This window comes from Narcine bancroftii, chromosome 11 (genome assembly GCF_036971445.1).
Source record: "Narcine bancroftii isolate sNarBan1 chromosome 11, sNarBan1.hap1, whole genome shotgun sequence".
Classification (NCBI taxonomy): Eukaryota; Metazoa; Chordata; class Chondrichthyes; order Torpediniformes; family Narcinidae; genus Narcine; species Narcine bancroftii.
In genome coordinates, this window is record NC_091479.1 from 11,107,579 (window position 1) to 11,134,746 (window position 27,168).

At 43.7% G+C, this 27,168-nt stretch overlaps 1 protein-coding gene across 1 annotated transcript; it reads left to right on the forward strand.

Moving 5' to 3' along the window:
* Positions 1 to 2,346: 2,346 nt before the first annotated feature.
* On the forward strand, positions 2,347 to 27,168 carry LOC138745513 (dual oxidase maturation factor 1-like). The gene is made up of 8 exons (XM_069902602.1): positions 2,347 to 2,676; positions 4,979 to 5,147; positions 8,545 to 8,602; positions 11,760 to 11,894; positions 15,959 to 16,172; positions 16,686 to 16,900; positions 21,714 to 21,892; positions 25,635 to 27,168. The coding sequence occupies exons 2-8, from the start codon at positions 5,001 to 5,003 to the stop codon at positions 25,653 to 25,655; spliced, it is 969 nt and encodes a 322-aa protein (XP_069758703.1). The 5' UTR covers positions 2,347 to 2,676; positions 4,979 to 5,000; the 3' UTR covers positions 25,656 to 27,168.

The window sequence follows — 27,168 nt, forward strand, 5'->3', positions numbered from 1 at the left end:
TAAAAAAAATTCTGTTATGTGAGGGGAAAAGAAAACGAGTCTTTTAATTAAATTTGCCGTGGCCCATTGAGAATGGCTGCTCAATATCCTGCCTTTAACTGTCCATTTGCTTGCCTTGTTGCACCTCCTCAAACAAGAATGGCTGGTCTAGTTCATCCCAATCCTCTGCGTTTCAGAGCTCTACAATTTAGATAACATGCTTCTATTTTACTTCACTCCCCAGAAAAGAAAATTTTACCATTTTTTCCACATTGCACTCCATTTGCCACAACTTTTCCCACTCATCTTGATGACTTTGCAGCCATGTTATGACCTCTTAACAACTTATCTTTCCATCATCTTTGTATCATTAACACATTGAGCAGAGCGATTAGTGCAACGGTGTTACAGCGCCAGCGATTGGGACCAGAGTTAAGATCCCGCGCTGTCCATAAGGAGTTTGTATGTTCTCCCCATGTCTGTGTGGGTTTTCCCCGAGAGCTCCAGATTCTTCCCACTGAACGAAATGTATCAGGGGTTGTAAGTCAATTGCAGCATTGGTTAGTTGGCCAATATGGCCTGTTACCGTGCTGTATGCCTAAAAATTTAAAATTTTTTTAGCACCTACAGCTTTGATCCTTTCATTTGTATACAAATTCTAAGCATGAAGGATCCATAATCCTGTGGCATCTCCTTCATTGCATTGCGTCAACCACAAATGGACCTATATCTGTCCACTGTCTGTATCCCTCTATCCACATCAACATGTTATCCTAATGTAAAGTGAATTTATAACCATTCAAGTTGAGCCGGGTGAATGAAGATGCTAATAGAAGGGGTCTCATTGAACATTGTGCAAAATAGATGCAGAGGGTCATCATGTCTGTATCCGTCTGGGACCTGGCCACGTCCCCAAATTATACATGGTCATTCTGGCTGGGGTTTTGGAAGACGTTTTCAAATTCTTACTGCTATGATCTGAGATTTTCACCTGCTTTAAAACGATATCTATTATACCTATGTCCTGGAAGAGCAAGGAAACCTACCTCAAGGAATAGCGACTGGTGGCACTGCACCTTCCGGTGATTGAAGAGATCGATAGAGAACAAATCAAATCCTGTCTCAGGAAGTGCATGGAAACCCACTTCATTTCACCTCTTGTCATCACAACATGTCAACAGTGGATGCTATTTCATTGACTCTCCACTCTGTTAGATGTTTTCCCCTTCAGGTAGGCAAAGAGGGGCTGCAACCTCTCGCTCTCCCACGTAAACCATCTCCTCCAGGCAGCAGGTTGCAGGCGAATCAGGAACAAATGCTCCACTGTCTGGAACAAATATACCTGGAGGAAGGGGCAGCCTGGCATGGGGCTCGGAATTCCTTCAGAGTTCATCTTTCTGGACCTGGTGATGTGACTGACTCTTAACTGTGCCCTCAGCTCAGGGACGATAGAGGTGGCCCAATAAGTTCAGTCCTGAGAAATGTAAAAAAACCAAGCAAATGACGGAATCTTGCATGAACCAAGATAAGTTGGAGGGACACCAGGGGCCAGGCACCATCCACGGGGAGAAATGGGCAGCGTTTCAGTGTTGGATCTGGGAATACAGTCACATAATTCCCTAAAAGTGGTGTGACATGTAGATAGGGTTGTCAAGAGATCTTTTGGCATGTTCATAAAGCAAAGTATTGCGTATAGGAGTCAGGATGTTAGGGTGAAGTTGTACAAATTTGGAGTATTATGTGTAGTTTGGTCACTTAACTACAGGAAAGATATTGCTAACGTCGAAAGAGTGCAGAGAAGATTTACTCAGATTTTGTTTTAGTTACAGGGAAAAATTAAACAGGTTAGGACTTTATTCTTTGGAGCATAGAAAAAATGAGGGGAGATTTGATAGAGGTATTTAAAATTATGAAGGGAATAGACAGAGTCAATGTATGTACTTTTTTTCCACTGAGGGAAGGTAAGCTACAACCCAGAGGACATGGGTTAAGGGTGAAAAGGGAAAGGTTTAGGGGGAACATCCTCACACAGAGAGTGGTGGGGGGGTGTGGAACGAGCTGCCAGCAGAAGTGGTGAATGCCAGCTCAATTTTAACATTTAAGAAAAATTTGGACAGGACCATGGATGGGAGGGGTATGGAGGACCATGGTCAGTGGGCTAGTTTGGCACAGACTAGAAGGGCCTTTTCTGTCATCTTCTATGGTTCTATGGAGACAATCGCCCAATCAGGACTCCAAATGTTGACTCACTGTTTGACCGGCTTCTCTTTTGTTGACACAAGAAATACTGCCCTGAAGAGTCCTTGCCAACATTAGCGAACCGAGGAGCCACGGAGCTCCCGCGATCACTCAATGTAGAGAGGGATGAATAATATTAATCTGCCCATTGAAGGGCATCGGGCGAACAGCCAACGCAATTCTAAAGAGACCCATTGTCCGGCCAGTGAAAGGAAGGGGAATCAGCTGGCTTCAAGATTTAGGCTGCACAAAGGATTTCGAGAAGAGGAAATGATTTAGCTGGGATACCATTCTTCACCGCCCACATTCCTTCCTTTTGATAACCTTCGTGAGAGCAAGGAGATTTGCATAATTTCTACTGGAGAGTGAACCAGAGTGACTCCCAGAACTTCTGGGGAAACTGGCAAAGACATTTTAGTGCTGGATCAGACTGGATGTACCTCTCGCTGCTGAGGGCTGGTGAGTTACATTATGATTATCATTTCAATTCCTATTTTATGAACTATTTAAAACTTGGGTCCCTGTTGTGGATTGGTGAGATATTTTGTATCAGGAGGAAAATGCCTTGATATTCAAGCACCTGGTTGGAGAAAGGAGCCTTTCATTGGAAAGCTGTGGGCACCCTCTCGCTGTGCTGAGGAGCAGCGAGAAGAGCCAGGAAAGAAAACAGAGCCAACACGTTCCTGAATTGAAACAGGGAGAAGGCTCCACTGCTCCGCCCGCATGAAGGCAAGAGCAATTACTGCCCATCCCTTTGTTCTGAAAACAGGAACGTTGGGATTGTACTGTCATGAACAAAAGCGCTGGAGAAACGCGGCAGTTAATGCAAGCTCTCTTTGAGGAGCCCTTCCACCCCGCACACGGGGTCTTTCAGCTGGTCCCGAGGGGAAGCAAGGAGAATCAGGGGGTACAGCTTCTTCCCAAGGGCGGTGAAAATGCTGAACGACCCAAGGAGCTGCTCACACTGACCCCCCGAGACTCGCATATTCATGAAACAATACTTATTTATTTGTCTATGTGAATCATATGTATTGTGCTATGTCGGGTTGTGTGTCTGTGTGTTTTGCACCGAGGACTGCGAGAACGCTGTTCCATCAGGTTGTGCTTGTCCAACCCGATGATGATAAACTTGACCATAGTATCTGGATGAAGCGCTCAGGCGGGAAACGTCTCCCTTCGATGTTGGGTGACCTGCTGAGTTTCTCCAGCACTTTTGTGTCTTGCTCGGTGTATTGACTTCTTGGACTGCGACCACCCACCTATTGAATGTCCTCCCTCTGGGGGAGGAGTCCCATGAATGAGAAACAGCAAGGAGGAAGGGGTGACAATATATTCCCCAAGACAGGATGGTGAGATACTTCATGGAGAACTTAATAATGGGGTTGTTTTGACATGGCCTGCTGACTTTGTCCTCCAAGTTAGTCATATTAACCTTTTGGACTCCATGTCCTGGTTTTCAGGGACTACCAACAAGTGCATATATATCATGTCCCCATTTTCTGGGACTGGTTTTATACCCAACCACTAGCTGGTTCAAACTGGTGTCCGTACTGTGGTTCCCCATGGATCCAGCCAAGAGTACATATTATGAAAGGTTAAAAATGGCTGGAGTCCAAAGGGTGCGCAAATGCATCCTGATTCATCTCATTGCCCCCAGGTCTGTCTTCTTTCAGATTTCAAGCATCTTCGGTACTCGTCCAGACTTAACTGGAGATGCCAGGGCATCAAAGGCTACGGGGAGAGGGCCGGGCAGTGGGAAAGTGGATCAGCTCATGATTAAATGGTGGGGCGGACTCAATGGGCTGAATAGCCTATTTCTTATGCTCTTATGCCACAGAGTAGAAAATAAAAGGTTTTGGCTATGATTATCAATAATTAGAAGTATGAAATCTTTGTGAAAGTATCTCAGTATAAAGTGATCAAACAGCATGATCAGCAGATCATGCAGTACTTGCCTTTGTAGAGAGAGAGGAGAGGCAACTTTTTTTTTAGAAAGTTTTCACCCACAAACTTTTTTTCTATCCCATGTTTTTTGCTAACCTAACACTTATCAAATGCAGAACATGAGCTACATTTTAAAAATGATTAAGTATTTGTTTAATTCATTCATTGGTGTCCTGGAAGAGCAAGGAAACCTACCTCAAGGAATAGCGACTGGTGGCATTGCACCTTCCGTGATTGAAGAGATCGATAGAGAACAAATCAACTCCTGTCTCAGGAAGTGCATGGAAAACCCACTTCATTTCACCTCTTGACATCACAACATGATTTGCCAGAGTATAAGGAGTTGGACAGAACAAGTAACATGTCGACAAATGCACCACATATTTACAATGTGGCTAGAACTAGGATTAGTAACATTCCTTTGACGATCTGACTTTAAAATTAATGCCAGGTCCATGTGACAAGTTCTTCTCACTGCTTCAGAGTGTCCCTGAACAAGAACAAAGGAACTTGAAGTAGAAGAATGATAGAAATTTTTGCTTTTGTGGCAATCTACAACCCAGAAATTAATCATTTGAGATTAATATAATATTATGAGGCTCCAGATTCCTGGCTTTCCAAGATACTAATTTTAGGAGTAAAACACGAAAGTCTGCAGACACTGTGGTTGAAGTGAAGACACAATGCTGGAGAAACTCAGGAGGTCAAACCATGTTCATTCCCAGTGCGAGTAATTTAAAACGAGCATAGCAGTCGAATGTAATATCACCACACCTGTACAACTTCTTTACCTATATAAATGTCATGTGATTTTCAGGTAACTACAGAAAACAGCAAAGATGACCTTTTACGATGGCCTTTACCCCTTCTATCCAACACACCGGACGTCAGTAGTGTTCAATACCAACCAAATTGTGATAATTATTATATTTTTAGTATTCCTGGTGGCTTTTCTCATTGTGCTGGTTGGGTTTCGAGGAAATGAAGTAAGTGTCTGTCTTATTGGTGGGTTTATCCACTGTGGCAAATGCTGGGAAGAGTCATTTAATCAAGGGTTTTAGATGGATTGTCAATCAGATCTTTTGTGGAAGATTTAGTAGGGTTAACTAATGAAGAAATGATGTGGGATTTTGATTTAAAAATAATAAAGAGAAACTGCTACTATTGGGAGAAAGGTTTAATTTAACTTTTAATTTAAATTTAGACATACAGCACGGTTACAAGCCCTTACGGCCCACGAGCCCAATTGCACCCAATTGGCCTACACCCCTGGTACACTCTGCAGGGTGGGAGGAAACTGCAGCACCTGGTGCAAACCCACGCAGACACGGGGAGCATGGACAAACTCCTTACAGGCAGCGTGGAAATCAAACCCCGATCCCGATCGCTGGCGCTGTAACAGCGTTGCCCTAACCACTACGCTAACTAGGTGTGTGTATTGGGAGGTAATGACAATAACTTTGATAAATAGTGAGTTATTATGGTCTGGAGTGCACCACCTGAATTATGTGGAAAGAGCAAGGCAGTTAGACTAATTGAATAGATGTTTCAGAGAGATTAAAGATGAGCTGAACTGTATGGTTCTGCACTCTCAAACAAGATTAATAAAAGCACTGAAAAGGTCAGGATCTTTTCAAGGGGTGAACAACCAATTGTGGAATTATTTTGGACATCTCAACTCTTGATTCAACTAACCCAGACCCTGACTTATTTCAAAGATTAACTAGTTCAAAAGATATTGCTCTCTTGAAGTTTGTCTGTATTTTTAAAATTGCACCAGATAACAATTTTTAATTGTTGAAAATAAAATGGAGATTACGATAGGCGACTTCAAGCTGAACACAAAGATAATTTCAGATTTGCTATATCGCGTAGGAAGCTGGAGAAACATTAAATTAACTTTCATTGAGTTTGGCGTGTTTAATCGCATAATGACGCTGACTCATTGCATTAGTTCAAATGACCTAAAAATGTTTTGCCGCTGATTTTCATGGTCCCAATGTCCTGGTGAAACTTTTCACCGTGTTCGTCGCTGACAGCACCAGGATCATCAGGGAAGGAGTCTGAGGGCGAATGCAGAAAATGAATTTTCAGTCACATGTTGCACTTCACGGTTTAGTTTGCTTGAAGAAGACTTAAAATATGACAGAAAATCACAAAGATAGGTGATATCTAAAAAAGACGGTACCTTCTAGCAATATTTTAAGGTGCTTCTCATGATCAGTAGTCCAAAATCCATAAAATGCACCCAAAAGCGTTCAGGAAGCGAAATCTTCGTTGTCCAGTGTTATCGGTGAAGAGGGGAGATTTTCTTTCCTAGACGAATGGGAGAAAAGATTTTGGTTTTGAAATGGTACACGTGACAATAAACTCAAACTTGAGTTCCTTCTATTTCTTATGCTATTTTTTCTGATATTCCACCCCATTTTCCTAGGATTTGAGTTGGAAATTAGCGTATTAAGGCTCTACTATTTAACAAACTGTAACCTATCCCATATCTCATAATACCTTCAATTGACAAAAAATTCTCTATCTTTGATTTCAAGATAGTTCAAGATTATTTTATTGTGTAATAAAACAGAAAATGTGATATTACATGAATTTGTCTTTGGCCTACCATAAGGCAGATAAAATTGTCTTTGGCCTAACATAAGGCAGACAAAAATTCACCATCAGCAGAAATCACCCAGAGCCCCATTCAACAAGAGAAAGAGAAACAAAATAAGAGTCCCCCAGAGTCACTGAGTGCCCATGGATTCAACCCCAGCACTCCCACAGCCTCCGTAGCCACGCAGACTTCAGTCCAAACCGTCGGCAACCTGAGCTCCAAATGCACACCTCGGACACAATCAGGAAGCTTCCAGCGCCCTCTCGCCTCTCGGTTCCAATACCTGGTACCCCTTCAGCCAGCCTCAATCCAGTCTCCAGCCGTCAGCAGCCTGGCATGAGTCCCTTGACTGCAGTTGGAGGCAGTCCACAGCCTGTGTGGGTTCCTTACCTCGAGTTGCCTGCGTGTTCTTCAGCCTCACAGGTCATCGTCCTGTGGGTTGTCTCTTCTGATTCTCCTGATCAAATGGGGGATAGTCTTCCTGTTTTCTGGTGCCCTGCTTCCTCAAGTCTGCAACCCCACGAGGCCGCTGACTAACTTTACTTGAGTGAACATAATTTCCATTTGTAGAAGAGAGTTTTATACTTCCTTCATCAAGCTCAGATTGTGAAAATAATTCTTAACTTCACTCCTGAAAGACCTACCTCTACTTTTCTTAATATTCTCCCTAACCACAGACAGTAACAGTATGTAATATGGCCAAGTTGACTTCCTGGTTTCTTAAAAACCTCTACCAAATCACCCTATTTTGAAAATTCCAGGAAAAACTACCTCAATTTGTGTAATCTCTCTGAGCCAAAGGCCCGGCAGAAGTTCACGGACTCAGACCAGTATATCACAGGCAAAACTTTCCCCACCACCATTGGAGAGCAGCAGTAATCAACAAGGACCTGCACCCCCCAGCACACGCCCTGTTCTCGCTGCTGCCATCAGGAAAGAGGTGTCGGGGCCACAAGACTCGCACCCCCAGGTTCAGGAACAGCTGCTCCCCCTCCACTAACAGACTCCTCAACCACAAACTCAATCAGGGACTCATTTAAGGTCTTTGCACTTTATTGATGATTTAATATTTATTTTCTGTACAACACAATCAGTTTGTTTGCATTTCTCACTTTTGTATACGGATCTTTTTTTTAATGAGTACATTTTTTTTTGCATTTGTTACGGCATGGACTAGTAGGGCCGAACTGGCCTGTTCTGTGCTGTAATTGGTTATATGGTTGTAGGGTTAAGTAGAAATTCTACCTGGCCCACGGGCAAAAGAATCTCCGGGTTGTATGCGAGGTCATGTATGCATTCTGACAATAAATCTGAACTTTGAATTTTAATAGTTTAATCCTTGGAGTCCAGATCACTTTCTGGTAAATTTACACTGCCAAGCCATTATATTCTTCCTGAATTATGGAGGCCAGAAGTGTTTGCATCATTCCTTGGGTGCTTGATGCCGAATCTCATATAACTGCAACATAACTTCCACCCTCTTCTGCTCCATTTCAATGATCCTTCCAGCCTTTTGACCATTTTCTGTACTTGGCCATGACATTTTAATTATCAATGGACCCACAGCCTTGTTGAGCCTTAACTGCTACCTCAGTTCTGGGGAAATGAGGTATGGGCTTTAAATGCTATTTGCCGGAAATAATATCCCTAAGATTGTTTGAGCTGTCTATCGGGTTTTGTAGACTTCATAACTGAAATATTCGTGTGGAACAGTCTTATAGCTTTATTAATGGATAGTGGTTTTGTACTAAAAAAACCGTGTGATAATTTTGCAGAAATACCACTGGATTGTAAGGATACCCCTAAATCTGTTTATTGGCGCTGTTATTGTTGGTGAGTATTGCTATATCAACCACTTGATTGTGTACTCACTTTTAAAACAAGATGATTATTTCTTTAGACGGAGGAGTAAATTTCTGGTAAGGTTTAAAAAAGTGTCTTAAAAGAGCCAGGGCCGGATTAAGGCCAACTGATACCCTAAGCACAGCCCAACAATGGTTCCCCGTCGCCCCTTTCATTGTCTAACTGACAATATATTAAAACTCAATAAGTGCTGAATGTGAAATATTAGATTAAAATTTCAGTTTTCTTCCAGGCCAGACCCCACACAACTGTATTAAATATAACCTGTGAGTATAGTAGAGATAGACAAGGCTGGATATCCAGAGTTTTGATAGCGCGCTTGAAAGCCATATTAAAAAGCCCAGAATTTAAAGGATATTTAAATTGTCTTTGAGTAAGTAGTACTGAGAATCCTTCACAGACCACTTCCTTCAAGTGGGGGTACTCCCACAGCACAGTTAGATAGGGATACCAGGATTTCAATTCAGTGACCATGAGGAAACAGTGATAGATTTCCAATTCATTATTCAATCTGAAGCAGATGGTACTATGATTCGTTCATTGCCTTGTCCTTCTTGGTGATAGAGACCACAGGTCTTGAAGGTGCTGTCACAGTTAGAAACTAAGTGCATTTTCTCTAAGGCACACCCTGTAGCCACAGTGTGTATTGGTAGAGGAATGAATAATTAGGGTGGTGGAAACAAGACCATCAGACATAGGTGCAGAAATAGGCCATTCAGCCCATCGAGTCTGCCCTGCCATTCAATCATGAGCTGATCCATTTCCCCACTCAGCCCCACTGCCTGGCTTTCTCCCCTTAACCTGGCTAATCAAGAACCCATCAACCTCTGCCTTAACTGCATCCAATGACCTGGCCTCCACACTGATGCGGCCACAAATTCCACATATTTACTACCCTATGGCTGAAGAAATTCCTCTGCACCTCTGACATTGTGAATTTTTAGATTAAAATTGATTGCTATTTTGTGGCTTGGTGCGAATGGACTAGACCAGTGGTTTTCAACCTTTTTCTTTCCACTCACCTACCACCTTAAGGCACTCTGTGATTAGTAAAGGATTACTTAAGGTGGTAGGTCTGTGGGGGGAGAAAAGTTGAGAACCACTGCTCTAGACCCAATTGTTACTGAAATATTTTGCTTGAGAAAAATTGTCATTGGCCCATTTCCTTTGGAGTTCTGAAACCCTGCACATAACAAGTCGATGAGGTACGTTTAAGACAGTGGTTTTCAAACTTTTTCTTTCCACCCTTATTAATCACAGAGCACCGATGGCATAGGGAATACTTAAAGTGATATGTGAGGGGAAAGAAAAAGGTTGAGAACCATTGGACTAGACCAAGAATCCATCAAAATGTAAGAGTGTAGGGAGAAAGAGTAGGCCACTTGACCTTGCAAGACTGCCCTTCCATTCACTAGGATCGTGACTGATCGACCCAACTCTCATCCCCTTGGCCATTTTTCCCACATTCCTTAATTTCCTGACCTTTCAAAAAAAGTATTTACCTCCTCCTGAGAAATCACCCACAGCTAACTTCACAACCCTCCGAGCCAGAGACGTCTCTGTAAGAAAACGTTCCTGCACTCCCCAGTTTTAACCGACAGCTCCAACCCCAATCTGTTTGCCATGTTCCCCCATTTAACATTCTCCTGCTTTGAAAACATCGGGACCTTTCTCCTCTTCCCTCTCCCCTGCCCATCCCTCAAGCCACAGGATCCTACAGTTCAAAAGTATCTTTCATTCTGCCAAGTTATCATCCTTTCTCTCAGATCCAGGAGATGACATCTGGATTACATTTTTTTCTGTGTTAAATAAGTTTATTTATTAATTGCAGTCAGCAAAACAGTATTACAGAGCCATCGACAAGGTTTCGGATCCGGCCCTGCCTGTAAAGAGTTTGTACGTTCTCCCTGTTACTGCGTGGGTTTCCTTCCACCTTTAAAAAAAAACCATACCGGGGTATAGATTAATTGGCTTGTGGGCCGGAAGGGCCTGTAACCATGCTTTATGTCTAAAAATTAAAAGAAAATAATAGAAATCATAAGGGAATTTTCTGCAAAGCCGAAACAAAAAACACAGAGCAGCAGTCTAAATTCTTTCAAAGTCTCCATAGAATGTGAGTAGTTTCACAACCAAGCTTTCAACGTTGTCCTAAAAACAAGGACCTTACGTAATACAGTAACAGCTAAAACTCGAGGAACAGTGGAAATTCAGATCCAGGGAGCAATTATATAACACCTTCAAAGTGTAGCTTATGGAAGGAAATTGCCCATCGTGGGAGAAGCGTGTCTGTCGGAAGTTATGCACATCTCTGCACAGTTGAAACCAAGCAACACTATCCCCTCAGTGTGGGGCATTGAAGCAACACAGCCTTCCAACAGAGGGCAGCAGGTGCACTACTGATCATTGTTCAGGGGCGGACAAATTGGAAAATTAACTTCAAATTGACTGAATTAACAAACAGAAGTTCCTTGAGCAAAAGTTAAAGCAGTTTTTTTGATAAAGTGCGATTCAACGAGAAAGCCGAGGTATAAGTGGGGAGGCAAAACCGAGCGAGGAGGTAAAAGGTGGTACTTTTAAGGGAAGATGCTGCGAATTCCCTTGTGCAGAAACCTGAAGCCATTTGGCGGGAGGGTAGACGAGACCCCGTCTATCCCCACAGGGTAACTTCGAGCAGAATCACGGTGTGTTAAAAAGAAAATAGGCAAAAATGTGAAATCTCATTGTGGTTTAGGGGAGCTCAGGTTAGTTGTGATACAGTAAGGTCGGACCTCGCTGTTGAGAAAGAGATAGAGGAGAATCAGACCCACAAGTACCAGGCTGAGGACCACCATGGGCAGTGAGAATGCAGAATAACTGATGAACGGATCATACAAACTCTCTGACTCAACTATTTATTTAACAAAAAATAACATTTATTGATTTTAATATCTGTATATCAGTACTGTGCATAATGTCTGTATGAGTTACGTCTGTAGTGGTGTTTGCAGTGTGTTGCACTGAGGAATGGAGAACACCGTTTCGTCGGGTTGTACTTGTACGATCGGATGATAAATAAGCTTGAACTTAAAAGTGCATTGTCCTGCAAGAAGATGAAGGACTCCAGTCATTTCATGTGTTTCTCTTTCAGTTGTTAATTTCACCAACGACTGGGAACGAGGATATGCCACTGTAAACACAACGTATAAATCGTTCAGCAGCGCAAACATCAACGCGGAAGTTGGCGTACATGTTGGGCTTTCAGGAGTTAACATAACGCTCAGAGGTAGGGTTTCCATCCCCCCTTGTCCGCACAGCAAGTTCTGCTGGCATTAGATAAGAACTCAGCTCCCACGACTTTGTATGAAGTTGTGATGGGTTTTAGATAAGGTGGACAGAGAAACTGCTCCTTTTGGTTGCAAGACCAAGAGCTACAGATTTAAAGTGATTTAAAGGCAAAGGAAAGTTCTTTATCTAATGAGTGACTCACACCAGGCTGCGGGCTGCTGGAGACTGGCCCATGGGAACCAGGTGTTGGAAGGTTGCTGAGGGCAAGGAGAAAGGGTCCTGGGAGGCTTCCTCATTGTATTGGAGGTTTGGATCTGGAGCTTGGGTTGCCAAGGGTTGGAACTGAACAGCAGAGTTGTGTGGCTGCCAAAGCTGAGGGAACTTGCTTTTCTTTCTCTGGCTGTAAGGGGCACCGGGCAATGATACTGGGGAACCTTTGTCTGCTCTACGACAGGCTAAAGGCAATTTCATGTTTTATTATATGACAATAAATCTGATCTTTATCTGGAACTCACTGCCCGCAAAGGTGATGGAAATAGTTGACTAGGGGTTTCAGGAAGGATTTGGACTGGTATTTGCAGAGTTCTGAGGGAAGAGAAGGAAAAAGGAATAGATAGGATTACTCTAAGGAAAACCCATAGGGATAAATGCCACAAAGACTGCAGATTGCAGAATTGTATTCAATGAAGCTGATGAGAAAGTCTGCTGAAGCTGCGATTGTTGTAAAAACACAGAAATGCTGGACGCATTCAGCAGGACTCCAGAGGGGGAAAAATTGTTTCAGACCTGAGCCCTTCTTCAAGGTTTGAAGAGGTTACTTGAATAAAGGTGGTTATTTGTTTCCTAGGATTAAAAATAAGATTGAAGCATGAAAGATGCCAGATTAAAGTTCACTTAAAGGAAGATCACAATTTATAAGCGCAGAAGTAGGCCAATCGGCCGAACGTAACCTATGAAGGAGTGCAGACGGTCAATAACACTGGATGAAGCTGTTGAACACATGTGTGTTGTTTTCCCTTGGCATGAACTGAAAGGTGAAGAAATAGAAGTCTCCTGGAAATCAGCTGAAGTCAGATAGCACTCGATCATAAAGATTTCGCTTCCTGAATACTTTTGGGTGTATTTTATGGACTTTGGTCTGCTGGTCATGAAAATCACCTTAAAATTTTCCTACCACCTGCCAGCTTTTAGATATAACCTGATTTTGTGATTTTCTGTCATATTTTAAGTCTTCTTCAAGCAGACAAAACCATAAAGCGCAACGTGCCATTGAAAATTCATTTTCTGCATTCGCACTTGGACTCCTTCCCGGCTGATCCTGGTGCCGTCAGTGACGAACACGGCGAAAGGTTTCAGGAAAGAAATTTTTTCAAAAGGTTTGCTTCCCCCCCCAAAAAAAATTGGAGATTATGATAGACAACTTCAAGATAAACACAATTTCAGACTTGGTGCATCATGTTAGAACTTGGAGAAACAGTAACTTTCATTGAATTTAGCATGTTTAATCAGATATTAGTTCATCTGACCTAAATTGCCGCTGATTTTCGTTTGTACTCAGCATCTGATGCCTCTTGTGTCAGTCGGCTAGCATTGATGGATTCCAGTTGCCCAGATACTGCTTTTTCATGGTTGCAGTGCCCTGGTGAAACCTTTCACCGTGTTCGTCACTGAAGGCACCAGGATTAGCCGGGAAGGAGTCCAAGTGCGAAAGCAGGAAATGAATTTTCAATAACGTGTTGGACTTCATGGTTTTGCATGCTTGAAGAAGACTTAAAATATGACAGGAGATCACAAAAATAGGTTATATCTAAAAGACAGTATGTGATAGGAATATTTTAAGGTGCTTTTCAAGATCACCAGCCAAAAATTTCTATTTCTTCACCTTTCAGCTCATGCCAAGAGAATACAACACCCATTTGTTCAACAGCTTTATTGTTGGAAAACAAAAACACATCACAGTGTTTTGCAATCATATCATCAAGCAAATTTGACAATAAACCACTTAAGGAAGTATTAATACAGGTCACTGAAAGTTGATAAGGGTTAAAGGCAGTTCCTGGAGGAGCCAAGAGATAATTATGGAGGGAATTCCAGGTTAGAGCCTGGTATGGCAGAGTGATTAAATTCAGGAGCTTTCGAGACTGCAGAATTAGAAAAGCAACGATATCTCTGGCGGCTGTGGGCTTGGAGGAGGAAGTAGTAAGGTGATCACAGACAGATCTGAGAACCAGAATCTTTAAATAATAGCAGTGTTCAAATGTCATCCAGGATAAATCAGTGAGGACTTGGGGTAATGGGCGGATGAAACGTGGCAGGATTTCAGATTTATTGTCAGACTACATTCTTTTTCCTGTGGGTGAGGCAGAATTTCACTTGCTGGTAATGCAAAAAAAAAGCTGCACACAACATACACATGTAAAGAAATAAAGAAATGTAAACAAACTGTGCAATACAGAGAGAAAAAAAATTTCAATAAAGCGCACAAGATTGAGTTTGTTGTTGAGGAGGGGGAACAGCTGTTCCTGAACCTGGTGGCTCCTGGAACTCTTTCCTGATGGCAGCAGGGAGAACAGAGTGTGCGCTGAGTGGGGTGGATCCTTGACGATTGCTGCTGCTCTCTGACAGCAGCATTCCCGTAGATGCTCTCGATAGCGGGGAGGGTTTTGGCTGCAATGTCCTGGGCTGTGTCGCAGAGATGAAATAGAAGCCGGTGCCGACTTCAATGGCTTTACAATTAGATTTACTTACATTTGAGCACTGGATTCACTGACGATTGCCTGAGAGGCTTGCATAAATACAAATCTTCAGAGACCACAGTTAGAATATTGTGTTCAGTTCTGGTCACCTCATGTGGAAGGATGTGGGAGCTAAGGAGAGGGTGCAGAGGAGATTTACCAGGTTGTTACCTGAATTAGAAAATGTCTGATGAGGCAAGGTTAGCAGAGCTGGGGATTTTCTGTTCAGAGTGAAGAAGGATGAGACACGATTTAATCGATGTCTACACAATTATAAGATAATAGCAAACACCAGAGAGCATCTGTACAAAGTGAAAGGAGGAAAGTTTAGGGGAGACATCAGCAGTAAATTTTTGTTTACACAGAGAGTTGTGGGGGCCTGGAATGCTTTGCCAGGGGTGGTGGTGGAGGTTGAAACATTAGGGGCATTTAAGAGACTCTTAGATAGGCCCGTGGATGGAAGAAAAATAGAGGGTTACGAGGTAGGGAGGGTTGTGGATTTTTATTTTGGTTGGAATATATAGGTCGGTAAAACATCAAAGGCCAAAGGCCCTGTACTGTATGTTCAATGTTAAATAATGCTGAAATATTCAAATTTTCTCCTGCTGGGGAGTGCAACTTCAATTCATTAAAGAAACTGGAATTAAAAAAAGAAGCAGCTGTATTAAATCACTCTAGGTACCACTGGGGGAAGACATTGTTAGCAATAACTGGTATTATGGACAGGCTTTTGCTCCTTTTCGCCAGACCTGAGAGGAGCCATCTACTCGTTGCAAAACAAAACTTCAAAGGAACGAGTTAAACAAAGAGTAAAACATGAAGGTCTGCACACTCTGTGGTTGAAGTAAAAACACAATGCTGAGGGAACTCAGCAGGTCAAACGGTGCATTGTATAGAGTAAAGAGAAAGACACAAGCCAACCACTTCAATTCTGTGCCCCACTCCCATGCTGACATGTCTGTCCGTGGCCTTGTGATGTCAAACCTGGACCACCTGTAAATTGGAGGATCCACACCCTATATCTGTCTGGGCCCTCCCCAACTGGATGGCATTAACATTGACTTCTCTGGTTTCTGCCACTGCCTGCATTCTCCCTTTCTTCCCCGTCCCTCTCTCTTCATTCCTCCAGCTCTCCACCCCCTTCCCTCTCCATTCACTGAGCCACCCCCCCTCCCCTTGTCTGCTGGTGCACTCTCGCTCCCTTATCCACCTCCTGCCCGTGGGATGGTACTCCTCCACTGCTGTAGACAGAGCAAAGGTGCTCCATGAAACGATCACAAGAGAACTAGGTAAAGTTAAAAAGTATCTCATCCTAATTTCCTTGCAGGACTTCCCGAAACTCAGCTGAATGAAACTATCAATTACAATGAAGAGTTTTTGTGGATGTCCGGACTTAGCTATGACAATGAGTATCGCAAGGGGTTGGAAAGGGGCCTTCCAGATCCCATCTTGTACATAGCAGAAAAGTTCACTCCAAACAGCCCATGTGGTGTCTATTCACAGTACAAGGTCTCCAGTACTTATGCATCAGCTACAATGTGGTAAGTTACAGAACATGGCAAGGTTAGCATAGCAGTTAGCTCAGTTCAACTCTGATTATCCGAAGTGGTCGAGACCGGACCTATTTCAGATAGGTTTTTATCTGAGAACTGGTCATTTTTAAAAAAAACAGCCCAGTAGCGACGGCAAATCATTTGTAACTTTGTTTAAACAACAACAAACAAGGTAAGGCTTTGTAAGCATTAAAATAATGTTTAATTCTCACAAAAAAATTTGCTGGCCATACCGATCACCAACTCTTCCCCACCAAGGTCCCACTCCTGCCCGGAAGCCCCAGCTCCACTGCTACCGGCGCCGGGAGCCTGATGTCCCTGGTCAGTTCGGCTCCGAAAGTTTTTTGGATAAATGAGGATTTCTGATTTGTTTCGGATGTCCCCATTTATCCAGGTTTTTAAAAAAATTGGATAACAGGAATTTGGAGAATCGGAGTTGTACTGTAAATACATTTTTGTTTTTTTAAGAAAATGACTTGATTTCTTGTTCTTAATCATCAGGGTTGCTCTTGTTGCCTGGATGTTGTCCAATATCCTTCTGTGGCTCAATGTTCTTTTATATGGAGCTTATATGTTACTGGTATCTAGTTTCTTCATGATATTTTCCATCATCTCCTTTGGCACAACAAGGAAGACCCCACTCTGTGCAATTCAGTTTGACCAAGTGGCATTGAAGACTGCCCTCGGGCCCTCATTTTGGCTGGCATTGGCAACAGGTGAGCATCAATCTGAAACTTGGGCAGGTAGTCATTCATTTCCCTCACTGCTGTTTATCAGAGATTGGTTCAACATGGAACCGAAAAGTGAGATAAAAATTTGCAAATTTGTCGTGTTCTTTTCGAGGGATAAATATGAAATTTTAAACCTCCACAGGTTCACTCCACTTGTCCCTATTGTTCCATTCTCCACCATCACCTCGGCAATGCCTTTCAGACACCCATTATTCTGTGTAAAAACATTTAACCCTGGTTTCTACCCTAATATTTCCTCCCTTCACTTTGTACAGATGTCCTCTGATGTTTGCTATTCCCACCCTGGGGAAAAGGTGTTGGCTGTCCACCTTATCAATGCCTCTCACATTCTTGTAGAGCTCTCATCCTTCTTTGCTCCAAAGAAATCCAGTCGGCAGCACTATCAACTTTGTGAGTCAATAAGACCGCAAGATCTAGGAGCAGATGTAGTCCATTTGGCCCATCGAGTCATCTCTACCATTCCATCATGAGCTGATCCATTCTCCCACTCAGTCCCACTCCCCATAACCTATGATACCCTGACTATTCAGACGCCTTAAATATGCCCAATGACCTGGCCTCCACAGCCGCCAGTGGTAGCAAATTCCAGAGGTTCACCACTCTCTGGTTGAAGAAATTCCTCCATATCTCTGTTTTAAATGGATGACTTTCATTCCTGAAGTTGAGCCCTCTTGTCTTCGACTCCCCTCTATCGAAGACAACTTTGCCACATCTACTGTGTCTAGGCTTTTAACGTTAGAAATGCTTCTTTGAGTCCCCCTTCATTTTCTTGAATGCCAAGGAGGACAGTCCAAGAGCTATCAAACATCCCTTTATTTCAGGAATCGTTCTTGAAAATCTTCTCTGAACCCTCTCCGATGCCAACACATCCTTTCTTCGATAAGGAGCCCAACATTGTACTCCCCAGAGTCTTATAAAAGCCTCCACATCACGTCCCTGCTCTTGCATCCTATTCTGCTAGGGATGAATGCCAACATTGCATTCACCACCGACTCAACCTGGAGGTTAATGAAAACGTACCAAAGATGTAGGTTAATTGGGGTAAATTGGGCGGCACGGACTCGTGGGCCGAAATGCCTGTTACCGTGCTGTATGTCTAAATTTTTTTTAAATTAACCCTTTGGGTATCCTGCTCCCGAGGACACCAAAATCACTCTGAGGTTTGAATTTTCTCCCCAGCCAAACAATAGTCTGCCCTTTTTAATTCCTTCGACAAAAATGAAAGACCGTACACTTTCCAATGTTGTATTTACCAATTATTCTCTTAATCCATCTCAGGGCATGTGTTCATGCAGTTTCCAAAATAACAACCAAAAACTGCCGTTCATTTGGGGTTGGTGGGGGGGGGGGGGGAGGGGTGTCACTGCAAGACGATGGGAGGACTACAGAGAGGATGAATCATAAATGTGATGGGATCTGTGAATGAGAGAGAATAATAATGATCAGGGCTGGGAGGAGGAGTACGTTGGAGATGATTGAAACCTGGAATTGCAACAAGGAAATAAAAACTTTAATACCGGAGGTGGTGGATATGTAGAATGTGTTGGCAGCTTAAGAGATGGAGCCAGGTACAGTTGCAACATTTAAAAGCCATATGGGTGGGTACATGGATAAGGAAGGTTCAGATGGATACGGGCCAAATGCAGGCAGATAGGATTAAAGAAGCAAATCTGGTCGGCGTGGACGTATTAGACCAGGGTTCAGATCTATTGCCAGAGGTCTGTGATTCCTTCACCTGCAGGCGAGGCAGAATTACCATTAATTGGTAGTGCAAAAAGACTGTACACAGCATATACGTGTAAACAAACCACAAATGTAAACGGACTGTGCATGAGTCCTGATTGAGTTTGCTGTTGAGGAGTCTGATGGTGGAGGGGAAGAAGCTGTTCCCGAACCTGGTTGGTGCGAGCCTAGTGGCACCTAGACCTCTTTCCCGAGGGCAGCAGTGAGAACAGAGCGTGTGCTGGGTGGTGTGGATCCGTGATGATCGCTGCTGCTCTCCGTAGATGTTCTCGATGGTGGGGAGGGTTTTGCGGGGATGTCCAGGGTTGTGTCCACTACCTTTTGGAGGGCTTTGTGCTCAGGAGTATTGGTGTCTCCATACCTGACCGTGATGCAGCCGGTCGGCACACTTTCCACCACACATCTGTAGAAATTTGCCAGGGTTTCTGGTGTCATAACGCATCTCCAGTCCTGTCTGCATGAAACATGAGGCACAGGATAACATGCCACTAAGTGCAATTGTGGAATCCAGTATTGATTCTTGCACCAGAATCAGATTTATTGTCATTGAAAGGTGAGGTGATGTCTGTGGTTCATTGCCCGTTCAGAAATCTGATGGCGGAGGGGAAGCAGCTGTTTCTGCAATGTTGAGTGGGTGCCTTCAGGCTCCTGTACCTCCTTCCTGATGGTAGCAGTGAGAAGAGGGTGGTGGGGATTCTTGATGATAGAAACTGCTTTCTTGAGGTTCAGGATTCTTTTATTGCCATTTAATAAAAAGACGTAATATTACACAAAATCACCTTTCACCTGCCATAAGGCAGACAAAGATTCGCCATCAGCAGAAATTGCCTGGTTTCCCTTCAGTCAGAGGAAGAGAAGTAAAAAGAGTGTCCCTTTGGAGTCACCGTGTCTATGTATTTACCTCCATCACTCCTTCAGCCTCTGCAGCCACACAGATTTTAGTTCAAACCATCACCAACCAGAGCTCCAGACGCACACCTCTCACACCATCAGGAAGCCTCCCTCTCGCATCTCGGTTCCCATACCTGGTACCACTTCAGCCAGTCACCAGGTCCACAGCCTTGACCTCAGTCTCCAGCATCTCACCGCCCACGTGGGTTACTTGCCTTGAGTTTCCAGCAGCCCGCCGCCTGTGTGTTCTCCAGCATCAGAGCCCCTTGCTGGTCCACTGTCATGGTCACTTTTCCGTGGACTTCACTGGCTTCCCTTTACCTGCAATCAATCTGTCCCCATCAGCAGTTGAAAGTTTCCATTTAATACCATCAAAATTAGCCTTGTGGCAATTTTGTACCTTAATGTTTGGCCCTATCCTAAGTTTTTAAATAGCAATTTTAAAATAAATGGAGTTCTAGTCACTCTTCCCAAAGTGCTCCCAAAGTAACTCTGCAGTTACTTGCCTTGTTTCCTTTGGTGGTTGTAGACTTAGTTAAACAACCACAAATCCATGCATCAGGTTCTGGGCAGGAGTTCAAGTTCAAGTTTATTATCGTAGTAGATGTGGCAAGGATGTTTCCCATAGTAGGGGAGTACAGGACAAGAGGGCATAACTTCAGGATAAAAGAGCAGACGTGATGCCAATTGGTCTACTTCTGCTCCTATATCTTGTGATCCCTTGAGATCCTCAGAGAGGGCCTATGAGATGTTGGGCTTCATTAATGGGGGATTGAGTTCAAGAGTCATGAGGTCATGTTGCAGCTCAACAAATCTCTGGTGAGACCACACTTGGAATATTGTGTTCAGTTCTGGTCACCTCCTTATAGGAAGGAGATGGAAGTCTTGGAAAGGGTACAGAAGAGATTTACCCCATGTGGTCTGGAATGGAGAACAAGTCTTATGAGGCAAGGTTAGGACTTTTCCCTTTGGAGCGCAGAAGGATGAGATATCTACAAGATTCTGATAGGCATAGATAAGGTGGACAGCCAGCACCTTTTTCCCAAGGCAGGAATAACAAACACCAGAGGGCATCTCTATAAAGTGAAGTTTAGGTGAGACATTAGGGGTAAGTTTTTTTTACACAGAGAGTTGTGGGTGCTGGAATGCCTTGCTGGGAGTGGTGGTGGAGACCGAAACATTAGGGGCATTTGAGGCTTAGACAGGTACCTGGATGAAAGAAAAATAGAGGGTTACAAGGTAGGAAGGGTTTTTTTTTAGGTAGGAATATATAGGTTGGCAGTAAATCAAAGGCCAAAGGGCCTGTATTGTGCTGTATGTTATATGTTCTATGATTGTACGAGTACAACTGGACAAAACAGCATTCCGGTCGGTGCAGAAACAGGCAAATGCATATACAGACATAACATACATGCACACAAATGAGACATATACAGTATCTACATACACATAGAGATCTTGCTACTAAAGCATAGAGTCTTGGAGGGTTTGTATGAGCAGTTCATCAGTCGTTCAGTGGTCTCACTACCCAGAGGAATAAGCTCTGATACTCCTGAATCTCTTTATGCAGAGAGTGGTGAGAGTGTTAAATGAGCTGCCAGCTGAGGTGGTGAATACGGGCTCGATTTTAACATTTAAGAAGAATCCATCGACATGGATGGGAGAGGTATGGAGGGCTATGGACTGGGCACAGGTCAGTGGGACTAGGCAACAAAGAAAATGGTCCGGCACAGACTAGAAGGGCCAAAGGGGCTTGTTTCTGTGTAGTAGTGTTCTATAGTTCTAATATTTTGTGAATCACTTCTACTAAAGTGTGGATAGTCAAAGGCTTTTCCCCCCAGGGCCGAAATGGTTGCCACAAGAGGTGCTTGGGAGAATTTAGAGAGGAGATGTCAGAGGTAAGTTTTTTTATGCATAAAGAGGTGGGTCCTTGGAATGGGCAGCCAGCAATGGGAGTGGAGGTGGATATGATAGGGTCTTTTAAGAGACTTTTGGACAGGTACATTGAGGACTATGGGGAAGCCTAGTAATTTATAAGGTAGGCACATGTTTGGCGAAGTTCCTCCATTGTGCTGTAGGCTTCTAAAAGTTCAAAAACTTCAGCAGTGAAAGGAGATGAACTCTTCTCTTTCGGTTGTTTCAGCTTTGCTCGCTTTAATCATCGGATCAGCCATCATAGGGCTGAGCTTCTTTGCTCCGACCATTTTGAACAAGATCTTTCTATTAAGTGAAAGAACAGACGAGGAAGCTTCTAATGGGGTCGGTTTTTATAATGTTGACTTCCAAGAGAAAGAGAAACCCACCGATGCTCTGCCCATGAACGTGAGTACAACGTCCAATTCCCTTGTACAGTCCTCAAATCCAAACTGCTCCAGGATTGGGTCGGTCTGGATTTTCCAGATTCTCAGGTAGTACTTTTAAAATTCAAATTTAAGGAGAATAAACAGGTCAATTTTGACAGATCATTAACAAAACATTTCTCATAGAAAATACAAAGTAAAAAAAAAATCTTACATTTCCGCTTGTTGCCACTGTGAATCTGTGGTGCTTACGCACGCACGCAAAAGACGAGCCTTTGCGAGATGTGCGGAGTCTCGGGTGGTCCGGATTTCAGACGAGAGTTTGCGAGATGTCTGGAGTCTCGGGTGGTCCGTAATTCAGATGAGAGTTTGCGAGATGTGCGGAGTCTCGGGTGGTCTGGATTTCAGACGAGAGTTTGCGAGATGTCTGGAGTCTCGGGTGGTCCGGTTTTCTGGCATCCGGATTTTTGTCTCTGATTTTAATCAGAATGCCTTCCACGCCCATATCTTCAAGTGCCTTGACCCATCTCTGAAATTCATTTCCTAACCCTTTGGACTCCGGCCATTTCTCCGGACAGAACGAACCAGTTGGTGAATGGGTGACGTGGACACGGAGTAGATGTGCTTGGTGGTAGTCTCTGAAAACTGAGACATGAAGTCCAAAGAGTTCAACCTCTACTCCTCTTTCTCGCCACCTTTAAGACACTGCCTTCTGACTGGGGTTTTGGCCATGTTCTCTTATATTGAACTTCTCTTACCATGCTAGACTTGATTGGTAATGATCAAGGGAAATACCTGAGGCATCCAAAACGCTGTAAAAATAGGTTTTCCAAGAGTGTTTTAAAGGCCGCCAGAGCCAAATATGGTCTCAACAGAGCATATGTGCGTTGACAAAACCATCTGTAGACACAGAACAATCAAACAGACTGGAGTGAAACACATAAAAGCGCACAGAAACCCACTCCTCCCTCATCTCCTTAGCACCTTGCCCTGTGACTGCAGGGGATGGTTCACTTGCACCCACATCCCCTCTCTCCCCACCATTCGAGGCCCCACACCGCCCTTCCAAGTAAAGCAACATTTTATTTGTGAATCTGCGGGTGCTATCTTCTGCATTCGTGCTCCTGTTGTGGTCTCCTCTCACTGGACGCAGACTGGGAGTTCACTTCCAGAGCACCTCGGCTCTGTTCGCCACAGTAGCGTGGATCTCCCATTTCAATTTCCCATCCCATTCCCTTACTTACATGCATGTCCATGGTCTTAAGATTCAAGAATGAAGTTTCATTATATTGACAAATAATACATAGTGACATATTACATGAAATTGCTTTCATCTGCTGTAAGGCAGACAGATTTGCCTGAACCACAGAAAGAGAAGGAAAAGTGAGTTCCCCCAGAGACACTGAGTATCCATAAATTCACCTCAGCGATCCCGCAACCTCTGCAGCCACACAGAGTCCAGTCCAAACCACCGGCAACCCAAGCTCCAGATCCGAACCTCTGACACGACTAGGATCCCTTCAGCGCCCTCGGCACCCACTCTCATCCTGGTTCCGATTCCTGGATCCCCTTCAGCCAGTCTCCAGTAGTCCACAGCTTGGTGCAAGTCCCTCGACCGCACTCTCCAGCAGCCCACCGCCTGCGTGGTTCCTTCAGCCTCAGAGTCCCTCGCTGGTCTGCCGCAGTGGTCACCATCCCATGGGTTGTCTCCTCCGCTTCCCCTTCTCAAATGAGAGGTGGTCTTCCTGTTTTCTGGTGCCCTTCGCCAGTTCTCCACTTCCCTGGTGTCAGCAACCCCTCGTGGCTGTTGCCATCTTAGTTCAAGACCCCGTGGCTGTGGGATTTTAAATAAAACTGTTGTCAGTTCCTTTAACGGAGCTGATGGCAGTCAGACTGGGCTGTTGGAGCCTGTAGAAGTGCAGTGTCCTCGCTCCCTGCTCTCTCTGGGTCTGAACAACCTGCAGCGTTGCTGTTACAGAAGCTCCATTTTTTTTGAAGCACTGCCAGTCTGAGACCACCCACGAACTGGAGGAACAAAACCTCGTCTTCCATCTGGGCACCCTCCAACTAGACGGCATTAAAATCAACCTCTAGTTTCTATTAAACAATGCCCCCCCCCCCACTCCCCCCCAACCCTGTCTCCTTTCAAAAAGGCAAAATCAATTCTCACCTTTCCTCTTATCATATCCAATTAACACCTTTTGGTTGTTGGTCTGGACTCCTCCCCCTTTCTCTCTCCTCCCTTGATTCAGATGTTTTCCTGTTTTTTTTTGGCTTATACCTTGAAAAAGGACTCGTGCCCAAAACGTCGGTAATATATCTTTACCTCCTATGGATGCTGTGAGACCGACTGAGTCCCTCCAGCATTCACTATGTTTTTAATCAAGCGGACTGCTCTGGCCAAGAGGGTGTCAACATTGCTGCAGCTAAAAATAATTGTTCAGGTGAGCAGAGAGCATTTAAACATGCTCCTGACATTTTCTTTTAGACATACAGCCCACAGGTTCGTGCCCCCAATGTGCACCCCATTCACCTACACCCTAGGTACATTTTGAAACCAGAACCCCAGGGGAAAGCCCATGCAGACACGGGGAGAACGAACAAAGTCCTTACAGACAGTACGAGACCTGAACACCGGTCGCGATCACTGGCGCTGTAAAGGCGTTGCGCTAACTGCTTCGCCAACCATGCCGACCTTTTCATACATCTTTCTTTTCTTTTTCAATCTTTTTTTATTGGTTAAATACAGTATAATGAAATAAAAAGGGGAGTGAACTGAACATACAATATCACATATTGGAACAAGGGGTCAGTAGTTGAGGGTTGGGGGCAAAAGTTTAGAAGCTTCTTCACTCAGAGAGTGGTGGCCGAGTGGAATGACCTTCCGGAAGAGGTGGTTGCTGCAGGGCCAGTTTTGTCATTTAAGAGGAGATTGGATGAGTGCATGGATGTGAGGGGGTTGGAGGGTTATGGACAGGGAGCAGGTAAGTGGGACTAGAGGAGGTTACTTAAATCGGTGCGGACTAAAGATGGCCTGTTTCCGTACTGCAATTGTTATGTGGTTATATCAAGATAAAAGGTTGAATAGTTTAAGCTCGGCCTCCACCCCTCCCCCTTCCACTGGACTGGCTGAAGACAAAAAAGACATCAAAAATATTATGTATCTATCTATTAAAAAATCCCACATAACCTAAAAAGAAAATTAGCCAAAAAAAATTCTGAACAGCTTATCCTGATTCAACCAGTGAATCAAAAATCAAAGGTAAGACCATATCTCATCTGGAAGAGTGAGTTGTCATAGATCAAAGAAATCCTCGGGGGGGGGGGGGTGGGTGAGGGGGGGGTGGAGACGAGAGGTTGGGGTTGGGGGAGGGGTGAATCTCTCTCAGCTAGATACCTGGCTGCCCAGGAAAGGTAATCCGACCCTCCTTCTCTCTCACTTACTTCTCCCAGCCATCTCTCAACCTCATGCCTGCAGTGCAAATCTTCTGACATCATGCCCCTGAGTTCCTGTTCTCCGCTGCCTGGAAGGAACCAGGGAGAAATTACACCGACAATTTCGAGAGAAAAATCTAACACACCAGTTGTGTCCGTTATTTCTTTAAAGTCGTCAGAAGCTGATCTAATTGTCCATCAAAGATCAAATTTAAGACAATTAAAAAAATTTATTTTAAGAATTTCTAGAAATTTTCAATCTTTTTTTGGTACTAATCTATTGAATCTTACATATGACTTATGTAGATGTTTCTGTTCTTGGCTTCCAGAACCTGGAAGGTGCTGTATAATCAGTGGAGAGAAGATTCCATATCTTGAGTGTGCATCTATTTGATATCTACTTCTAATAGTACTTGGATCTTGAATCCACATCTGGACAAACACTTCTGCATTACAGGTGTTTGATAGAAGGAGATAACCACAAATATTTTTAACCTTATTTCTGTTTTACTCCTAATGATAACAGCAGTTGCAAACTCTGAGAGGTGAATGATCTGCTCAATAGGTTTTTAATTTACGACAGCTGAATGCAGAAAGAGATGTAAATTAAATGTGCGTTGCAAATATTACAACAGAAAAGACTATGGGATGTGGAAGGGAGAAGAGAACAGTGGAGGAATTTGGAGACCACCATTTTGGCAAAGTTCAGGCTCGAGTGTTGACTGATAACCCAACTCTGAATGCTCTCCAGGGCAGGAGTCATCGGAACCGTCCAGCTGAGATCGAAAGGAAGTACATATCCTTCAGCCTCCTGGAAACGTTTTCCCCACAATGAAAATTGGTAAATTCATTATTGCTGTTTGGTCCCACTGAGATGCCAACATCTCCTCCCCTCTACTGGTCCTTTCCATCTTTTTGGAAACACCGTCGTGGGCTCCGTCAAAGTAATTTTTATCCTCAGGAAGAAACAACCCAGCTCCCATTCAGCCGTAAGCACCGGAGGCAGCAACGTTTTCGTGACCTTATCCTGTACACTCCTACAGGCTGCGGAAGGCTTTGCTCTCACTGATCAATTGAGCCGTCAAGTGTGAATGACAGGGCATCCCCAAAGTTGGGCACAAGCAATTATGAGTTGCCTGTGTCAGAAGGCTTTGCTTTGCAATTTAACTCATCTTCAGCACTGTCACTTATTTGTATTTTCATATTAGGAGATAATGGATTTTCATTAAAAACCATGCACATCATGAAATGTATGTGCAACGTGGAACAAATGCATTTTATTAATCTTCCTGGCCAGTAAGCCAATCTGAATTTTGTCCTTTGCAAATCTACACATACCTACTTTCAAAGAATGTTTACTTATTTTGAAAATGTTATATTTGTTTGAGAAGTAAATAAAGCGTCGTCACTATTTCCAACCGGATGTGAAATGTGTAAAACGTCTGGGTAAAGACCGTCTCCTCCCAGAGAGAGGAAGGTATTGGGAGCACATGTGGACATAGAGCAGATTCTGGAATCTGGAGCCAAGAAAGGCTGGAGAAACTCAGCGGATCAGGCAGTATCTGTGGGAGCCAGAGGAACGGTTAACATTTCTGTCGAGACCCTACTTCAGGACGTTTCATTGAAAGAACTAAGTTGTTACCACACAGAGCAGGTTACAACCACAAGAGTGGGGTGAAAACACATCACTCGTCCTACAAATCAGGAATTTCTAGGAGGTGAACAACAATTTTTTTTCAAAAGGTTTACTTCCTGAAACTAAATTGGGGATTACTATAGACAACGTCAAGCTGATCAAAGATAATTTCAGATTTGCTGGTTCACTTAGGAATTTGGAGAAACATTAAATTAACTTTGATTGAA

Excerpts from the sequence above, each read along its gene's own strand:
- LOC138745513 (XM_069902602.1), top strand. The coding sequence starts at position 5,001 with ATGACCTTTTACGATGGCCTTTACCCCTTCTATCCAACACACCGGACG. Across the intron at positions 5,148-8,544 it reads TTGGGTTTCGAGGAAATGAA|AAATACCACTGGATTGTAAG; the intron begins GTAAGTGTCTGT and ends ATAATTTTGCAG. Across the intron at positions 16,901-21,713 it reads TTGGCTGGCATTGGCAACAG|CTTTGCTCGCTTTAATCATC; the intron begins GTGAGCATCAAT and ends CGGTTGTTTCAG.